Source organism: Brachycentrus maculatus, unplaced genomic scaffold (genome assembly GCF_059751285.1).
Source record: "Brachycentrus maculatus isolate JH-2025_06_01 unplaced genomic scaffold, ASM5975128v1 h1tg000370l, whole genome shotgun sequence".
Lineage (NCBI taxonomy): Eukaryota > Metazoa > Arthropoda > Insecta > Trichoptera > Brachycentridae > Brachycentrus > Brachycentrus maculatus.
The window spans coordinates 2,047,501-2,068,409 of record NW_028281119.1 but is presented as its reverse complement, the minus strand read 5'-3'; the positions used below and the strand labels follow the sequence as shown (position 1 = coordinate 2,068,409).

Below are 20,909 nucleotides of genomic sequence, written 5' to 3'. Positions count from 1 at the left end.
TTAGTTTTAATTTAATAAGTACAATTCAATTTAAAAATGGATAGATTTTACTACAAAGTGACTGCCGAATCAATTTATGAAATTACATCATACTTATTGGTACACACTCATTTATACTTTGACGAGAAATATTTTCTAAAATTTTAAACAAATTAACACCCCTTAAAAATATTACAGTATTCAAACAATCATATACCTGTTTATCACGGGCGTAACCGGGTAGAGACGCTAGTTATTAAAAAACAACTAATATTACATGCAACATTTTTTCGATGTGAAAGCATGCGGAGAATGACGTCAAACGATGTTAAAATTCCCTACACGGACGTTTTATTTTTCTCGGGACGAAATTGGGAGATAGCAGCCTTGCCACATGTTCCGTTTCGGTTCTCACGCGACGCCAGTGTCACAAGCTTAGCAGAACGCACGGATCGTTATCGAGTCGTTGACACTTGAAAAAAGCAATGTCGAAGCGTTTGCTCCTTCAACTGTATTACAGAAATAATTCTTTCTCCTTTTTGGAATACGTAATTGTTTACACCCCGTCGAATTAGCTCGAGAAAAAGCGTGAGAGTTCCCAACACAAAACACTGAATGAATTTTAAAAATGAACTTCACGCAGTATCAAATGAATAAAAGATCAAAATAAGTGTACGGAAATACATCATGTGCCTACTGGTATTTAAAGGGTTGAGAAAATGCGACGAAAGTGATTTGTATACACGAAAACAGACTTTTGTTTTAATTTACAAAAGAATGTATTTTTGTGTCAAAGACGTCCGAATTTATTTCAACTCCATTCATCTTTTAAATGTTGAAGCCATATTTCAAAGAGAATATGGAGGAGTGCAAAAAATAATACAGAAAAACCGCCATTATTCCTCCATTATTTGATTTTTTAATTTTTAGTATTTTTTTTAAACCACCCGAAAAATTGTTTAAATAAAAGTGTTTAAAAAGAATACGCAATTGGGGAGACGAGACCGGTATTAAAAAATATGCAATTCAATATTTGAAAAAAAAACACAAACAAGTTGATAAAGACCATATATTACAATTACATATTATATACAAACGTAGTTCTATGCAATTATATTTCATATTAAAATAAAGTTATTTTCTGATCATACGGATTTTGATCATCCAGACAGAACTAATTCCCAATTAGTACGGGTAGTAAAAGTTCAATAGTAGATATCATTTTTAAAAGACTTTCAAATACTTATTATTTTTACTGAGGGGACTGTGGTTGGTTATAGAAGCTGAAAAGGACCGATAAAAATTTGGCATGACCAAGTTCTTCAAATACACACTTGAAAGGGGCCAGGTCAGGAGTCGGTATAATCATGAGATGCATGATTTTGCATAAGAGGCGAAGATTGTTCGCAAAGACAGGTTGGTGTAGCGTGTGATAGTTAGGTTATAAGTTTTTTAATACTTATTTCAATCATTTATGCATGTTATATTGCAAAAAGATATACTTTATTCATTTCATGTATCTTAACAAACTCTTTGATTGTAAGAGAATACTTAAATAATAACATATATTTAATAATTATATATAATTTTTACTTGAAAAAACGGATGATAACGTGCAGAACACAATCCTACTGCATGATATTAACATATTTTCGGATTCTGACAGACGTAAATGCAAATAACACCAACTAGAAACGGATAACGGTAGAGTTCTTATCTAAACATTATTATCAGCGAAAGTTTTATCGTGAATGAAAAAGTATGGCTTTGAATATATCATAAATTAGTCAGTTTGCATAAAAATAACTTCATTCATGTAACACATAGATATTACTGAAATAGAACCCTACAAAATAATTTCATAGGTAGGTAAATAGTAATTTTATTATTTATATGTTTTTTTTTATTTCGTACGATAAAAAAACGGGAAATCTTACAAGTTGGCCTGCTATAACCGCGTTTAAATCCAATAAAGCACTTGATATCATTGAAACAGAAATATAATAAATGCTTTTTTTAAGAATGGGCATAAATATAGAGTCTTACGATCTCTAAAAAAATATTTTTCAATAAACATATTATTAAAAAAATTATGCAAAACCTTGGCAATGATTTCGCGGACAATATCGATATATGGAATGTCTCTTACTAACTATAAAGCAATAATAATTGCAATATTTCAGGCTAATGCATATTTTTTTTATTTAAAATATCTCATAAAGACATAAGAAAGGAATGTGATATTTATTGTAAACCCAAATATTAATAAAAAATAGAATTAAAAAAACATTTATTTCCAACAAGACTGTTACTGATGTTACGCGTTGAACAAGCAGATGGTCTCACAAAACAAATACAAACTATTTTCGTTCAGATTATCATGTGGATATGACGCAATACGGACCACAGTCGTTTCGTGAGAAAGTAATGTATAAACGAGATACATATTTACCAGTAAACATTTTTTTTAATATGTACATATATTTATAGCTTGTACTTTGTCATATTATTATTATCGACGTATGCACATTCAAGTGCATTTTTAGAAAATTGTATTTTAAAATAGCTTCATTCGTAGTATTTTTTCCCGATTTTCTGTATTAGGTTTTACAGGCCTTGGTTTCTTATTAGCCTTGTGAGAAGTTGATTGAACTTCGGCCAAATTGATTTGTCCATTTTCAGTTTTTATTAAAAACGTTTAAAATTTTCACGTGGAACAAGTCAACGTAACGAATTGTGAGCCAGACATTTATATCCAATCCAAGAAAAAGCTCGCTGTGGATATATTTATATTTGCAGTTAAAATACAACGATTTTTATATTATTCACGAATTTCAATTTATTGTTTTTTAAATATAAATATTTAATTGTGCGTGTGCTTCCGAGGGGGGGGGGTTAAAATTTATACAACGTCATTTGTAAATAATAATTTTTAATTAATGTGGAAGGCGTGAGAAATATCACTTCACATTTATTCGCCAATCAAATATGATGCGTTTTGCACCAGTAGGAAGAGATAAGGGTGAAAACATTTATTATTTTTTATTTAAAAATTGTTTCAAATTGCAAGGTACCCACGAATATTACCATACACATGTTGGTCTGGTTTGTTTTCATATACCTTCAAATGATCCGAAATTTTCTTATATTTGAGAAAATAGATATTATCCTAAACATTTTATTTTGAAACTAACAAATTTATTCTGCAGTAAACATGCTATTTTTATGCAATTAATTAATTTATAATGGTTTTGTGGTGCTTAAAACTTAGAACTATAATGTGAAAGTTTTTTTTATGAGTGAAAAGATATCTTTGTTAAGAGATTTTAACGTATTATATGATTTATTAGCATTTTAAAGCAGGTATCAGTAGAAATTGCAAAGATTTTAGCCGGAGAAAACAGAACGAATTGTAAAACGTTGAGTTTTCGTCAATTCGTCTTTCTGTTTTTTTTTCCATAGATATGTAACATATTGTAAGATACGTAGATTTTTTGTTAATAATATTTTTTAAATGGTTTGAAAATATTACGAAATATTGCACACACAGTTTTAGTCATGCTAGCAAAAAATATTAAAAATATGCTTATATGTATGTAGAAAACTGATGCTTGATTGAAAAGTAAAAATGTTTTCTATTTTATTTTCATACTATGGTATTTATATGTATGAAATTAATAATTTAGTATAGGAAAAAGATGAAAAAAGCTGATCGTTTATTATTCCTTTTTAATAAGAATAATAACAAATAAAATAAAAACAATTAAATATAATACTAGTATAACTTGTTTAATTAAATATTAAATTGAGAATATTTTAGCGATATTTGGGCAGCAGAGGATTACAGGCGAGATGTAAAAAACGCCATTACCATTTAAGCAAAAACTAGTTTTGATGTATTTTTTGGCAACATTCCATTCCAGCCATTAAAACAATCTGTTTTGAACTATATCATGAGGTCATGCAGTTCGGTAGCGTGTTGTAAGTTGTAATTCGACTTTCCTTGTTGCTTGGCGCCACCGGTGAACCGAGTTCCTCATTCCGAGACAAACCGGGCCAGCCGTAACAAAAGTGTCGAATCATTATCATGGTCGCTTTACGCATTACGTGCACTTGATAAGCCTTTTTGCAGCGTGGTACGAACAATTTTCGAACCTGCCTTCGATGTGTTTTTCTTCGTTGGTAGACCGTGGACCGGCGATCGCAGTTTTCCCTCGCTTTTTCTTATAGTTGACAGTGTATAATTATATTATAACTTGTATTTATCTGTTAGAAAGTGACGACTGTGTATTTTATGAGTATCATTATTGGTAGTTGAACAGTATCAAATAATTATCGTATTATTTATACATAATTCTAACGCTCTATCTTTCTAACGCTATATTCTAATCTCTATCGTGCATGTTTTGTACATATGCAAACATTTAATCGATAAGCAGTGATTTATGATTTTAAGACAAAGCTTTTCCTTTTATTATTTTTTTTTAAATAATGTAGGGACTTATTACATATGTTTGTGTAATTAACATAAACAATTATTTGTATTTTTATTTTGATGAATGTCCAGACAGGGAATTGCATAAAGTGAGTTAAGCAGTTGACAAACCGAATTTGGCCCGAGAGGCGGAACGTTCTGTAAGTAAACAAATTAGCAATAGTACCTTCGGCTCTAGTCCATGGCGGGCGAGCGGCGCGTCCGAACACTGTACATCCGAGCCGATCTTCCTATCACACACTGTACGTTCACTGATTCTCCCTCAACGATCTGATTCTGCGACCATTCTAGCCCTAAGACAAGTCTGAACTAATCTGCACACCACCCGACCCGCTCTCGTCAACGTACCGCCGCGTATGACCGTCTCGTTCACGCACAATCATGGGAAATACCTGATAGCGTAACACGAATAATTTACAGTCCTTAGAGAAAAAATCTCTTCAATTCTCGTCTGTCTCTTTCCTCCGGCAGCCTCCGAGTGTGTCCGTCTCGTACCGGCGGAGTCGCCTTGGATTTTTCTCGAGGTAACTGGCGCTGTTTGTATCTCCGATCGCCTACGTTCTTCCTGGTTCGTTGACGTCACTCTCCACTACCACCGGTACGTTTGTACATTACAACTAGCGAGGAATAACTAAAAATACATAAAACATTTTTCATTCAAGCGCCTATCAAGCCGTGAGGTCATACGAAACGTAATGCGACTGTTTGTACTTTTCATTCTTGAAATTCCACTACACGTGATATTTATGATAATGCAGCGCTGAACTGTCAATAATCCACCCGTTTCATCTCTAAACACTGCTTGTAACACCAAACTAGTACTAATTAATAGCTCTCCGTATCAAACATTTCAAAATATCTCGTATTTATACTTAACATACATATTTACCGGTCAAATATCCTTAAATCACTTAATTGTACATTAAGTTAATCGTTCTTTTTCGGATGCAATAGTCGCGATGCATTGACACGCATAAATTTCTCACAAATAAATGAAAAGAGCATGTGCCAAAGAATGTCAATAAACTACCTAAAAATAATTCAATGCATTTAAATTCAAACCGCGAAAATGTTGGCAGATCCGAGTCGATGATTTGACAAAATGAGTGACGAATAGTGTCCAATATGTTACATCTCCTACTGAGTCCGTGCAAAAACGCATTGAAAATATATTCATTTCTTCCATTGGCTTCCAAGTCACGCGAAGCTTCAATAAAATCGACAATTCTCACATATAATTTGTGAAATGTTTTTTTGAAATGGCTCGACAACGAGTTGAGCTTGCTTGAATAATTTTTACTTTGTTGACTAATCCCAGGTGCATTGTATTAATAGCAGGAGCTTAAAATAGATTTCATTACGGCAATGCGTCATCTTGGGAAAGGTGATTCATTTTCTTTCAACTGCAATACAGATTCAGCAGGAAAAATTAAAGAGATATTCGGTATTATAACACAATGAGTTATATTGTGTTTGATGTCGTTTATTTTTTAATAAATTGTAAAGATGTGAAAGTATTTTTTGTTTATTTCATCAAATACGTAATTAATAATTGCATAAATTAATGTAACCTCACTGAGCTTTCCCGTATTTTACAAAATATAATTAAAATGAAAGAAAAGTGTTTATGCAATCAAATGCGACATGGCCGACTTTATTGGTAACGGAAGCAGGTTGTATAACTTTATTGCATAATATCTAAGTTTTTTGGCCAAAAGAGATATGTGTTGAATTTTGTTTGTTGTGTTTCTGTGTTTTGCATTATTTTTGTAGAAAGTAATATATTTTTTCTCCTCAAGATACCCGAACATAAATGAACGACATATTGTTCGACTTAAAACGCTTTTACGAGAACGAGTTTTTGTAAATTCAAGGAACGTGATTACTTTCTGCAACAGCTTATTTTATTTTATGTCAAAAATTCAAAGTCTTATTTTATGATATTCTCATTTTTAAAAGTCTTTTTTCAAATAGAAAATAAAGATCGAATTATGAGATACTGGAGAATTGAGCTCGATCTAAAATGAATTATGTGAGTCTGCCATCTTACAATGAACCACAATTCGAATCGATTCCCTTAATAGCTAAATAGCCAAATAAAATTATGTTGATTGACAATGATTTTTAAAAAATAATAATGTTTATGTAGCAAGTAACAACGAACTGGTAAATATGGAAATTAATGATAAAATCATAAAAGACAAAAATAGTTTAAAAAACGAATAAAATATAAAGGTTCTTAGAAATTATATATCACGCATATATAAACAATATTAATGTGCATTCGTTACATCAGAGTAAATCCCAGTCATAAAAACAATGCTAATATCAGTTAGAGCATTTTAATCTCTGCTAGACAAAGAATGCTGAGACATAGAAGTAATATGCTTTAACCGTATAAATTATTTTTAAATTATGTTATTGTAGTTATTAATAACTAGAGACAAGATGACACGTAACATTAACAATATTAGAAACTGTTTTACAACATTTTGAGTGTGTCCAAAGTGTGTACTAATATAAGAGTTTCTGCTTAATAAAAAGCTTCTTTACATCTCACCAATAGATGTCTCTAGTGAAGTTTTAGTGATTCATGAACAAGGTTTCTAAATTGGTTCATATATATAGAACTTCCAAGAATTTGAGTAGTGTGGTTGTCAATAATGGGTAGAATTGGTGAATGTTACACGTGTGTAAAGTGATCACTTAAACCAGCCTATGACGGTCGTAAGCCCCGTAAATGCCCAGACTTCCATATTCTTCTTCATCTTTGATGAGATGTCAAAAAATAATAAGAAACTGTTTTAATTAAATTATTGCTATGATAATTTCATGAAAAAATATTTTGCGTAATAATATTCAGGTTGAAGTATTGTGACTCACGAGTGAGTTTTACATACAATAGAGGGAAACTAATTCGTGAATTCGGAAACTGAAGAAATATTTGTAACTTCGAGAAACTGGGAGATTCAATTAAATATTTTTATTCGGCAAAAAAAAAAATCCTTTTTAAAAATAAAAATAACGTGCACAAAAATATTGTTGCTAATTTATTTAAACCAATTTATTTGTCCGACTAACTGCGCGGATATTGTACCTTTAGTGGGAAAAAAGCAAGCAATACTGCAATATACACGCTATTGCAAATATACGAAACTATTTACCTCGTATCATTGTTTTATATTTGCATTTATTGGATTATTGCTTTTTAGGTGAAATAAATAACAAAAACCTTAAAAAGCAATTAATTTATAGGTTGGCTCTTGCAACATATCGTATGACATTCAAATATGTTACAATGAAAGTTCGAAATCACAGTGACGAAATTATTGCTGGATATTCATTTTAAATACCAGATTAAGTTGTAGGATGGAATTCACGTTTCCAAGCTTTGAAAACAGCTAAAGTCGAAATTTATTATAAAGGTATTAAGGTAAGTCCGTCGTGCAAATAACGTACCTGCTATTTCATTTGTAGTCGGAAATGTTCAATATCTATTATTAAGCGATTCGTTGTAACAGGATTTCATTGATTGATAAATAACTGCTTTATTGAACGGATAAATTAGCCTTTTACGTTGGTACTGAAAATACACAATTTGGCCGTGATCTATGGAACCATCCTCATCACGATTTTGCACGTAACAAACTAAATATATATTACAAATAACAGTTCAAAAATATTAGTATAGGGTGTTTTTTTAAGATGTTTGGTTTTAAACTGGAACATTATTTCTACAGACTATCATTTGACAGTTGACAGTTGATTTGAAATCAATAGGTTTTGCCATTTCACGATGAGCAGTCTTGCTTAACCATTATGCGCGTCGTAGGTTTGGTGAATGGGCCGGAAACAATATACATACAGCTTGATCTTCTATTTTTACGCAAAATTTTGTTCACTAATGAGGCACATTTTTGGTTAAATGGCTATGTTAATTAGCAAAATTGCCGAATTTGGAGTGTAGAAAACCCAGAAACCTTTATCGAAACGCCCTTACATCCATTAAAAGTCACTATTTGGTGTGTTTTATGGGCAGGTGGAATCAGTGGACCATATTTTTTAAGACGATACCGGTCAGAATGTTACGGTCAATAGAGAGCGATACAGAACCATGATTAGACTTTTTCGTACCTGAGTTGAATGACATTAACGTGACAGAGCTGTGGTTTCAACAAGATGGTGCAACATGCCACACAACGAGTGCCACCATATTTTTTTGTGGCAAATTTGAATTTTCATACCTCTAAAAAAACACCCTATACATATCATTAAATATGCACGAACAGGAATTATGTATACAAACAAAATATTTAGGCTTTACCAGGCAACGATTGACCCGAAGTTTGCAGAATGGCTGGGATTAGAAAAGAAATAACTGGTGGTTAAAAATAATTTTGAATTGAAAAATAAGTTTTTTTGTGCTGACCCGGTAATTTTTTATTCCGATTCATATATACTAAGCTCCAATTGAAATATGAAAGTATCTTAAACCGGGAATTGTAAATTCTTGAGTTAAGATTAATTGCCATCTTTTACTAAACCAATCACTCAAACTGTTTTTAATGGTTATACTACGTGGTTTTAGTGGAAAGGCTTTAATTTTTTTTGCAATAAACAATTAGAATGGTCGAATTCGGAGTATTTTTAAATATACAGTATTTTTTTTATATAATATTGTACAAACCTATTATTAAATGATTCAAGCAAACAAACCTATTATTTAAAAAAAACTCAGTTTTAATATTACTATCGGTGAATATAAATAACTGTTAACCTTTTTTTATTATACTGAAAATACACTAATTTTTTTTTTCGAAATACGATACCAATTTTGGGAGGTTGGAATATCATACAAAACAATGCTACAAAGTAAAAAAAAAATACTTAAATGAATTGTAATCTAATATATATTTGAAATTCGTTTTCAGGTTTGTTTCTTGCCCGTGCGTTCATGATTTTACCCAATAATAGGAATATTATTATTGTTCTTTTCAAACGCAATGTTCAACCATAGACCACGGGAATACGTTCAGTGTACCCTTAATATCGTGAAATTTACGACACGAAAAATTCAGATTTTAAGAAAAACGTTTACTAAAAACATTCAGAAAATTATATTCCTAAATTATAATATTTTTCTATGTAGAATAGTCTTTTCTACAAAATTAAATACTTGGTATGTATATTTCAAGGTTGGTGTAGTAAAAAAAGAATGCCTGATTTTATTTTTTGATTGGGGAATCAACAAATAACATCACAACGTTCGTGTTGCTGTGGATTAACACATATTTTTAAGTATTCAGCATGATGTTTGAGTCACGGCAATAAAATATCCAACTCATGCCCCAACGCGCGATGCTACATGTCATTTTAAATGTCATAGTCAATAGTTTGTAAAAAGTTGAGATCGTTTCCATTGTTTAGCTAAAGGTCACAAATCCAATAAACAATCCATCTCTGGAGATGAGACACGAAAAACAATATCAAATATATTTGAGTTGAATTATTAATACATAATCATTTTTCCGATTTTCTATTTTTAATTGATAAATTTTATCTCAAAGTATTGATTATTGACAAAAAAATTGTTAAGATAAAAATGTGGATGTGTTTTCTAATATTATTAATGCAAAGGAATTATAAAATAATCGCATGTTACACATGCACACGCACATACATATATATATATATATATATATATATATATATATATATATATATATATATATATATATATATATATATATATATATATATATATACATATATATATGTATATATATACAAATATTCCGGAGTAGGTACGTATTGCACCCTCCGCTTAGTCATGTTGAAATAAATATTTATTTTTATTTTTATTTTTATTAGTAGCAGGAGTATTTCCAATTACCGGCATGTCAATAAAAAAGTTAATGGATAAAATTAACGAATGCAAATTTGATCAGTATTATACTGACCCCCCGATGTACCTTACATATTTTCAGTGTGTTGCTATCACGGTCCAGTGATCAAATAATTTTACCATTTTGATTCGCCATCCCTTTCTGCCGTACGCGGTTTTGTATAGCTCCATTCCGCTCGCGTAACCGGTCCATATATTTCAAGGACTAGTTGGTTTTTCCAAATTTAAAAGACACGGTAGGTAGGTACCTCCCCCCTCCCTTCTCTTCCCGCCAATAGTCGTTTGGGTTGGAGTGTACAAATAATGTACATGCTAGTGCCTTCATTAGTGAAAAAAAGGTTTATTTTATAGAACCTATTAATATTGATTGAGTATATGTATGTAATCGTATTTTACGTATAAATAACATCAATATTATAGGTGTCTCAACTTGATATGAAACATCTATTGTTCGTTTTTTATATGAAAGAAGATGGAAGTCTGATTATCCCAGAGCTTACGACCTGGCAGTCGGATGGCTTAAGCGATCACTTTATACACTTGTGTAACGTGCACTATTCTGACCATTTTTGAACATCCATATTGGATTAATTCTTGAAACCTGAATATATGAAATGATCTCGGAACTTTCCACATATACGGCGGGTATAATTTTCGGTAGGTTTGGAAGTGTGGCTGATTGTAGCGCCACGAATTGAGAAATTCGTGATAAGTATTTATTTAGCTTGTGTCATTTGAACATTACATAAGTGTATAAAGCGATTTTTAAGCCAGCCAAATTCCAGGTTGTTAGCCCTGAGATGCTCTGACTTCTTTCATGTAAAAAAAAAGTTGAGTCACATATAATATTGATATCTCATCCGTAGGGTGAATAATCCAGTGTCTGATATTTATATCTGTACGCAATGGTGCATAGAGTACCGCATCGGATCGATGCGATGTTAACTGATTGTTCATTGCAGGGTGATCAGCACAGATTCCACAGATACCACAGATTCTTGATATTTTGTGTCGATGCAAGAGATCAGAGTAGAGGACATTACTACTGTATGGAAAAGGAAATGGAGAAGTTATAGTAAAAGAAAGAATAGAAGCGATGATCAGGGTACTCGAAGTTTCATATCCGTGCTCGTACAAACTAGTATTACTTAAATACTACTAATGTAAACGAAAGCAAAATAAAATGGAAATATTATACATACTTACATGATAGAAGTAAAATAATGTCTTCCAAATGGGTTCTTATTCATTTGTACATGGATATATTAAAAAACGAAAACTATTGTTGAATTAATTAATTCGATAAACAGGATGTGTGCAATGCCTAGATACTACTAACATGATAGATGCCTTATCAAAAATATACATCAAAATAATAAGCGCGGCTTCCTTATTGGTCAAATAAACTACTCAATTTCATAAATTCTTAACAATGCAAAGGTTTTATTCATTCCCAACTTCGTTGTAAAATCATACGCGATAAATTTTATTGTTTTATACTTTAACTATCACATTCTTTGTTACATCTGTTTACATACTGAAACATGTAATACTTTTATGAATACCTTACTGTTTGATAATAACTATTAGATTTATATCAATCCTGGTTTAATATCATTTTCCTTGCGGTCAATTAATAATCGTACGTACATTATGATACATTCTGCTACTATACTTTATGCGTAAAAACCACAGTTTTACCACAAAACAAAATTTGATTTGCGCGTAATAATTATTACGAATGGGAAAAAAACATAAAATTCTAGGAAATATCGTATTACTTCGGTGAAATTGTGAGGAAAAGCTTACTTACTAGTGAGTGTATAGTTTAGGGAAAATATTTTCATTTCTTATGACAACATTGAACATTGCTAAAATTTTGTATTTGTGTTTTTTTTAACACAAATAAAACTGTTTAATTTTACCTCAAACTTTTCCAATTTCTCAAAGCGGAATCACGATTAGAGAAGACACCCACTGACAACGTTGTTACACTTACATATTAGACTGAAATAAGCATTTTATTTCAAATAAAGAAATAAAATAAAAAGTACTTCTCTTTTAAGTTGATAAAAAAAACTACTCTTAATTGTTTTCTCACACCTTTTTCGCAGATACTTTGTAAACTTTACTTTAATAATTATTATTATTTTACTTTCCAAATATTTTTTTTCAATTAAACTATACTTTGTATGTTTTATAAACTTTATAAAACATAAACATTTTTTTTTTACCACTTTTATTTTTGGTATTATTCTTCGAACCGGTTTCGACAAATATCGTATCGTGCAGAGTATAATAGTATAATATTTTAACCAGTTAGAATAAAGGAACCAAAAAATGTGAATGATTGTAATTTTTTATTTTAAATGCTCTTAATTGTACTTGTGTGATTCTTGTTAATGTCAAAAGTACATCTTATCATGGATCCAAAGAATGAAAATCATAAAATAATGATAAATTGTGATTATGACTTATTAATACATTCGTATCGTCAATGAGATAAAAAAGTTTTATTTTCGTCCAAATAAATATTCTATTTTGATTCTTACTAAATAAATGCCTGAAAATTCTTCGTACGTATTTTATTGTAAAGCTAGAATGGAGCATAAAACCAAAGTTTTATGTTCAGTTTTGTTAAAATGACCTCGAATTGTTTTTTTAGATATAATACTTTCAAACCAAATAATATTTCAAATGATTTGTGGATGTTGGTATTTGATAATACTCAACATAATTTATACTGTATAGTGGAACATTTTAATTTTATAGTACCTATGCACGAACAGTAGAGTGGTTTACCAATGAACACAATTCGGCATTATTTTGTTCAATATAACAGTAAATCTATTTAGACACGGTTTGCAAAAACTCGTTGGTTGTGTCACGGTTTCAGTCAATTCATTTCGGGGATTTCAAATTTCTACCATTAAAACAGAAGATTTTTTTATCGTTTGTGTTTTTCCAGTTACAAAAAAGTTCCCGCTTAAAAATTCATTGAGCAAGTATGGTTCTGAATGAATTGTAAGATAAGTACTAAAAATAAAAAGCTTTTTTGTGTGTTTCGTACGTCATTGTATATATAAAAAAGTGTTTTATGGATTGGCCAATCGCAGCGGGCGACTACTGGTGTTAAGAAAAGGCTAATTTTATTATTATTTGTATGGAATATGGTGTCATTATTAAGTCATCTTCTTGATTCTTTATCTTCAGTAAGTAGCTTTTGTTCGACTTGTACTTAGTGGCTCATGACTAATTTCATGAAAAAATATCAAAAACATATTAAACAAATATTTAAAATAAATTCAATAAAATTATCCCTGTTAAAAGTACAATAATATCAAGCGTCATAATTTTTGAACAATTATTGTTTTAAAAAAAATCATCATAACGCAACCATTAAAATCCGTCTGTTTTTCAAGTAGTGTTATTACGAATATTGAATAATGAATCGCCCGATAACACCAGCTTACCAATTCAAAATATATACATGCTTAAAACTGAAAATGTTTCTTTACGCTAGGTGAATGAATTCGCTAATTTAATAGTGGACCATCCGTTTTTCTATGATTTCAGGGAGCGGCAAACTAGAGGAAGTTCAGTTATTCTTTTTATCACTGACATTGCACCATCACTTATCGATAAAAATAGCTGAAATTAAACTTGCAGAGATAGGAATTCATGGACTAAGGGGAACGATTTACAAGCCGGATGGTCCGCCATTAAATTCAGCATACAAGTATAAAGCAGCAATTAGAAAATACACTTATTCTATTTCATCCTCTTGAGACCCCTTCACATAGAAACATATGTAAAATATCTCAACTAACTCTAAAGGCAATTTGGAATAAACGTTTTTTTTTTCTTCTTGCATATTGCCAAAATTATTTGTCCTATATAATTCTAGTCCAAAAGGCTTGAGGCTGTGTGGTAAACCACAGAATACATTATGTTTCAAGTTCAAACCCGAGCAACAATCAAAATCTGTTCCCATTTTATGAATCCCATGCTATGAGCATACTTACAAAAATATATCTAAACTGCAGAATTAAATTTCAAAATCATAAAATCTTTTTGCAATTGATAAATTAACGTAGATGAAGAAGAATATGAAAGTCTAGAGTCTAGACATTACATGGCTTATGAGCTGTGAATGGCTAGTTTAAGTGATCTCTTTATATACAGTGTAACATTAGCCATAAAACCCATGATTGACAACCATATTACTCAATTTTTTTAAGTTGTATTTGTGCTTGGCAGTAAATAGTAATGAAATCAATGTGACCCCTTTCGTGATAAATTCAGGATGTCTGAATATTATAACACCAAAAAATATTTCTTTATAAATTCGAAATGAAGTAAAAAAATATATTTAACATCACAACAGAGGTAATAATTTCATAGTTCAAAAAAATTGCAAACAATTTTTGGAGATTGTTAAATATAATTTAGTATACGATGACTAGCAATAAAGGATATCTCATTTATTTTAATTTTAATCGAGAATATGTGTTTGTATTCCTCGTGGCTTTATCACTTTAAATTACATTTTTTAGAGAAAAAATGATAAAAATGGATAAATAAATTGAACAAGTGTAAATAAACTTTTAGCTCCAGTCAATGCGCAATATTTTTGTGAAAGTATAAATTAAATATTTATAAAATCTTGCTAATTCATGGAAAATTTACTGTCATTTAAACATATGACATTCAATTAATACAAAACATACAACATTTTAAAAAATATATATGAATATAAATTTATCATTATTTTTTGTTTGTCTTTTCTCGTTCAAAGATCAACGCAAGCAAGTCAAAGGGTCACATTCTTTAAACACAAACTGATAGGCATTAATATGATAACTTGATATTTTTATTGAAGTTCAAAATTATCGGACTTCATATTTGATATAATTTACATAAACATGTATTTTTTTAATACCTACCTACCTATCTCTGATTTGAATATCAAATATAAACTGCTTGCAAAATTAATTAATTTGTTACTAAAATATTACCACTTTTGGTTTTTCATTTGTATAAGACGATGACATGTATTATTTTTTTGCGTAAGACACGCCTTTTTTACTGTCCAGCGTTGAATAACACATTCTCATATTTAAATAAGCTGTTATTAATCATCTCTTGCAACTAGGGTTATTTAAGCATAATTATATATCCCACTTAGCATCTTATTAAGACTTGCAACATTTCCTGCTTAATAAATCTTATATCGTGATCTCCGATGTTATCAAAACGATATTTTTTTCTATTGTTTTAGACGAAAAATTGTAATGCCGGAATCGTGAATTATTTTTTATCAATATTTAATGTAATCGTGTATTTATAATAAAAAATATTGCGGTGAGAACAAACCCCGGTTTCATAATGCATTCTTATTTGGATCCCGTAACGCTATGGGAAATAAAACATTTTTACTATTCCGTGCGAAATATGGTATATTTCCATGAATATTGAAGATCACTGAGTAACGGTTGACATGTCAATAAACGTATTTATATTATGTATTAAATTTAATAAAACTACGTTAATGGATTTTCATTGAAAAGCAGCGTTAATGCGATTTTAACAATCTTCGTAATAGCTGTCTAGGCTCATTAATAGAAATGACATGTGTCAAACAAAGATATTAATTTATGCATGAAATAGAAAGTAGCAAGCGCCTTAATTGATAAAATGGGCATTCAATTTTAATTTAATTGCGACACGATAAGAGAAAGCAGATATTTAAAAGATAATTAGTATTGATAATTAATCTAACTGATTATTACACAATTTCGAGAAAAATAAGATATAAATAATATTTATTCTAATAAACAAATTTGGTTAGTGTAAATATTCTTTAATGTTGTTTATCGAGAACAAGTAGTTCAGTTGATATAATTTTTTCAGCGGTCGCGTCAGTTGAAGAAAATTCGTAAATGACAGCCATAAAACAGACCATTTACTCTCGTTCTGTGCATTGAATTGTAAATATTTACAGTGAAATTGTTTATAATAATTTAAATTAAGCTTACCGCTTCCCTTTCCCTGTCATATGTTCGTTCGTAAAGCATGTTTTCCTCCCAATATCTGGTTTGCACAAAATAAGCCGAAATTTGCGTACTACCGCGACGGGTTTGAAAGCGTCTCGCGTCGGCACGAAAGTTTTCGCCGCGACTTAAAAAGTCAAAACTATCTCAATTTGTTAGTCCTTTGCAATAAAAGTATTTCAAAATATCGCACTAATTCACGACACATAACTTTTGGACGATTTTAGCGGTTAAAAATCGCGTTTAAATAAGTTGAATAAACAAGTTTATATTTTTGTATAACGCAGGCGCTGCGCGCGAGTCTCACCCGTACGAGATCTAACTTGTGTATGACGATAGCAGGTTTACAAAAATGTCTGCCTGCCAGCGACCCACTTACGCCCAGTACGGACGGTGTACAGAAGAAAAACAAGATTGGTTAATTTAACCACATACTCAAAAGGAATCGACCTACTCAGTCACGCGATAAAATATCCATCAAATACATTTATCCTTTTATTGGAAAAACTTGGGGCTTGATCGAAGTTTCATAGCAAGTTACAACTTTAATCTCTAACGATTAGATAAATAATCAAAGTTCTGGTGCGCGTAAAAAGTTTCAATCGTTTCATACTAATAAAAAAATACTAATACATAAAAATTAACCTTTTGTTCCCTTCTCTTAATTTTTATTTTAGTCGCGTAATAATATTACTAAGCATGTTCTGAAATTGGTTCCAACTTCTGGCACTGGGTGGCACCTGAATTGGCGGTAAATTGAAAACATGGATTGAAAAACATTTTAATCAACACTACTTATTAATTATTTAATAAGTTTTTTAAAAAAATGTTAAAAGGTATTTTTTTTAATGTAAGACTGTAAAATACGTTGAAGGATAGGGTCATTAGCATATCTACCAAAAATACTATTTATGATAATATTATAACAATATTGTAATTCACGATTAACAATGAATTTGACTGGAAATATTCATCGTTTTTTCGTTTTATGTAAATATTTATCACACTTCATTATCGTTTTAAATTATAACTTCGTCTTTGTTAAAAAAAGATATGGAAATGTACTGAAATATTCTCAATATTATTAATATTTAAAGCATTTACTTTGTGGTTAGTCATTTTTACTTATTTTTTTACAAAAATGTTAATAATATTAGTATATAACCACTTACCGAGATTTTTATGTCTACTGGTTTCGAGACGTACCCATCTCTTCGTCAGGACAATCACTACCACAGCATACAAACAATAAATACCACCCTTCACTACCATAGCACCATTTACATACTTCAAACTACGCAAAATGTTTAACACACGAGATTTTTGGTCAATACTATAATAAATATAGATTTAAGTTTATACCAATATATTACCAATTAACTACTAGGGGTAGGTAGAGATACCCGCCGATTTTTCCGACTCCTGATCTGATCAAATTGAACTATTTGAAATGCTTGATCATGCCTAGCTTTCCTCGGTCTTCCTTTGCTCCTATTTCCAACTGTGTTTGCATCACAAATTTGTTCTACGGTTCTTTCTTCACTCGTATGATTCACATGTCCAAACCATCTCAATAAACCTTTCTTGATTTTATCTTTTATTGTCCGCCTCCGTAGTTTAATGGTCAGCACGCTCGGCTACCGTTCCGGAGGTCCCGGGTTCGATTCCCAGGGGGGATCAAATAAATATAAATGATTTTTCCACTCTATATTTATTCAATATTACCCTGGTCTGGTACCTAAAGCGGAGGGCTGATCACCTTTCCTCCATGTGTTAACGGTCAAGATAACACTGCGTATATAGGGTGCAGTGCCCCATGCACTATTAGGTTTGCGGATAAGGGTTTGAAGAATAATTTTATCTCTGCCTTGCATTCTTTCCTTATTTCACCATTCGAGCATTCATTATACACCGCCATACATTCGTCTGAGAGATCGCATTTAAACTGCATTCAGTTCACCCTTTTTTCCTAACTCCGCGCTTCACTTCCATTTATTGGAGTTGGTATCAGGACTGTGTTGTATACTGCCATTTTTAGCTTTTTCCGTTAAGCTTTTATTTGCTTTAACTGATATGGTTTTGATCACTTGTATTCAATAGTTCTAGATAAAGACTCTTAATATCAGTACCTAGTGTAATTCAATTAAAAAATAAATCATATTCAGCAGTTACCTATTTCTACTGCTCAGAACTGAATCGGCGTTTAACTGTTTAAATAAAGAGAAAATAAATATAATATTTATGAGTTTAAACAAGTACACAGATACAAAGATCATACATAGCTAGAAAAAGTTTATTTTTTATTGGTCTGCTTTTATACGATGCAGTGCCTTATGCACCAATGGTGCTAAACGCAATGGGACTAAGCTCAGTTTGTACTTTAAAAAATACATTCGAGCATGAAATTTATATGATGTATTTTTTTCCTAATGAATGTGTCTGTAATCACACTGATATATTGTGCCAATATTGTAAGGGTTCACTTTCAATTACGCAATTATACTTTTAAGCCATTTGACTGTTATTGGCCATACGCCCCTTGCGCGTATTCCGCGCCTGAGAAATATTGGATGTACGACATTTTGAGTGTGTCCAAATACTTGTTCACAAAACCTGGATTATCTCCAATTACAGGAGTTATTTTCATATTATTTTTTGACATCTCATCAAAGATGAAGTAGAATATGGAAGAATTCTTCCATATTCTTCTTCATCTTTGATAAGATGTCCAAAAATAATATGAAAATAACTCCTGTAATTGGATATAATCCAGATTTTGTGAACAAGTATTTGGACACACTCAAAATCTTGTAAATAAATTATCTGGTCAAATTATAAGCTTAAATAATAAAAATGAAAATTGTATTTTCTGGCGATTCTCATGTGTGTGATTATACTCCAGGATTCGGACCTCACATACTAATATAAGAGTTTCTGCTCAATAAAAAGCTTATTTTCATCTCACCAATAGATGTCTCTTGTGAAGTTCTGGTGATTCAAGAATAATGTTTCAAAATTGGTTCATAAATATAGAACTTCCAAGCATTTGAGTTTAAAGTGTGGTTGTCAATAATGGGTAGAATTGGTTAATGTTACACGTGTGTAAAGTGATCACTTAAACCAGCCTATGACGGTCGTCAGCTCCGTAAATGCCCAGACTTCCATATCCTTCTTCATCTTTGATGAGATGTTAAAAAATAATATTGGATGTTTACGCTAGGCGCGTACGCGCCATCGTAAGGTGTTAAAATGGAGTAAAGACTTCTTCTACTTCTTACTCTTATCCGCACCCAATGGTGCATAGGGTACTGCATCGTATTGACGCAGTGTTATCTGGATCGTTACTTACATGAAGGTAAGCTGATCACTCCTGCTATTCTGGGACCAGTCCTGGGTGATATGAAATAAATATTTGAATGTAAAATCAGTTATATTTATTTTCACCTCATTCTGGTAATCGAACCCGGAACCTCCAGCGCGGTAGCTAAACACGCTAACAATTACACCACGGAGGCGGACAAAAGACTTAATCGGAAATATATATTTCTTTCGACTCTGTTATAAAGTCACCGTGATAAACAGTTATACGTAAATATAAAATATAAAGTAAATGCAGCTATAAGTCGAACACGATCGAAGCGAATGCGTTATGAGTTGCATAAATTAATTCTCGGTTGCCATATGCAACGACTGTTAGTAGAGTCATTCTGCATTAACTGGCCACTCGCCTACCTTGGTTACTTTTCATTCAAGTAACTAGACTGAGATTGGAAAACCCGACTTGAGAAATTTTCTCGTTTAAAATGAGTAAAGCTATGATGATATTGTGTTTCGAAGAAATATTCATAATTTCACTCATCGATTCAGTAGTCACTTTGTACATTTGAATTTAACTTAGTAAATTATAAGCTTAAATAATTAAAATGAAAATTACATTTTCTGGCGTTTCTCGTGTGTGATTATAATCCAGGATTCGGACCTCACATACTAATAAAAGAGTTTCTGCTCAATAAAAAGCTTATTTTCATCTCACCAATAGATGTCTCTTGTGAAGTTCTGGTGATTCAAGAATAATGTTTCAAAATTGGTTCATAAATATAGAACTTCCAAGCATTTGAGTTTAAAGTGTGGTTGTCAATAATGGGTAGAATTGGTTAATGTTACACGTGTGTAAAGTGATCACTTAAACCAGCCTATGACGGTCGTCAGCTCCGTAAATGCCCAGACTTCCATATCCTTCTTCATCTTTGATGAGATGTCAAAAAATAATATGAAAATAACTCCTGTAATTGGAGATAATCCAGATTTTGTGAACAAGTATTTGGACCCATTCAAAATGTTGTAAATATTCATAATTTCATTAATTGATTCAATAGTCACTTTGGGTAATTTATATATTATATTTTTATAGATTTAGCGTTCAATTTATAGAACTCCATTTTAATTTATATTATATGTATATTAAACATCAAAATCG

The 20,909-nt window shown here is 31.1% G+C and overlaps 1 protein-coding gene across 2 annotated transcripts in view; it reads right to left on the bottom strand.

Annotated features, from left to right (window-relative positions):
• Ets98B (DNA-binding protein Ets98B) overlaps nt 1-16,763 on the bottom strand; it is a 53,573-nt gene extending 36,810 nt beyond the window's left edge. The window contains exon 1 of one of the 2 annotated variants that reach the window (XM_088270099.1): nt 16,418-16,763. In XM_088270099.1, the coding sequence (XP_088126225.1) occupies nt 16,418-16,456 (39 nt within the window). In that variant the 5' untranslated portion in view covers nt 16,457-16,763. Of the gene's footprint in view, nt 1-4,640; nt 4,837-16,417 lie in introns of those variants that run through there. The other variant, XM_088270100.1, reaches the window with a different exon arrangement.
• Between the last annotated feature and the right edge of the window lie 4,146 nt (nt 16,764-20,909).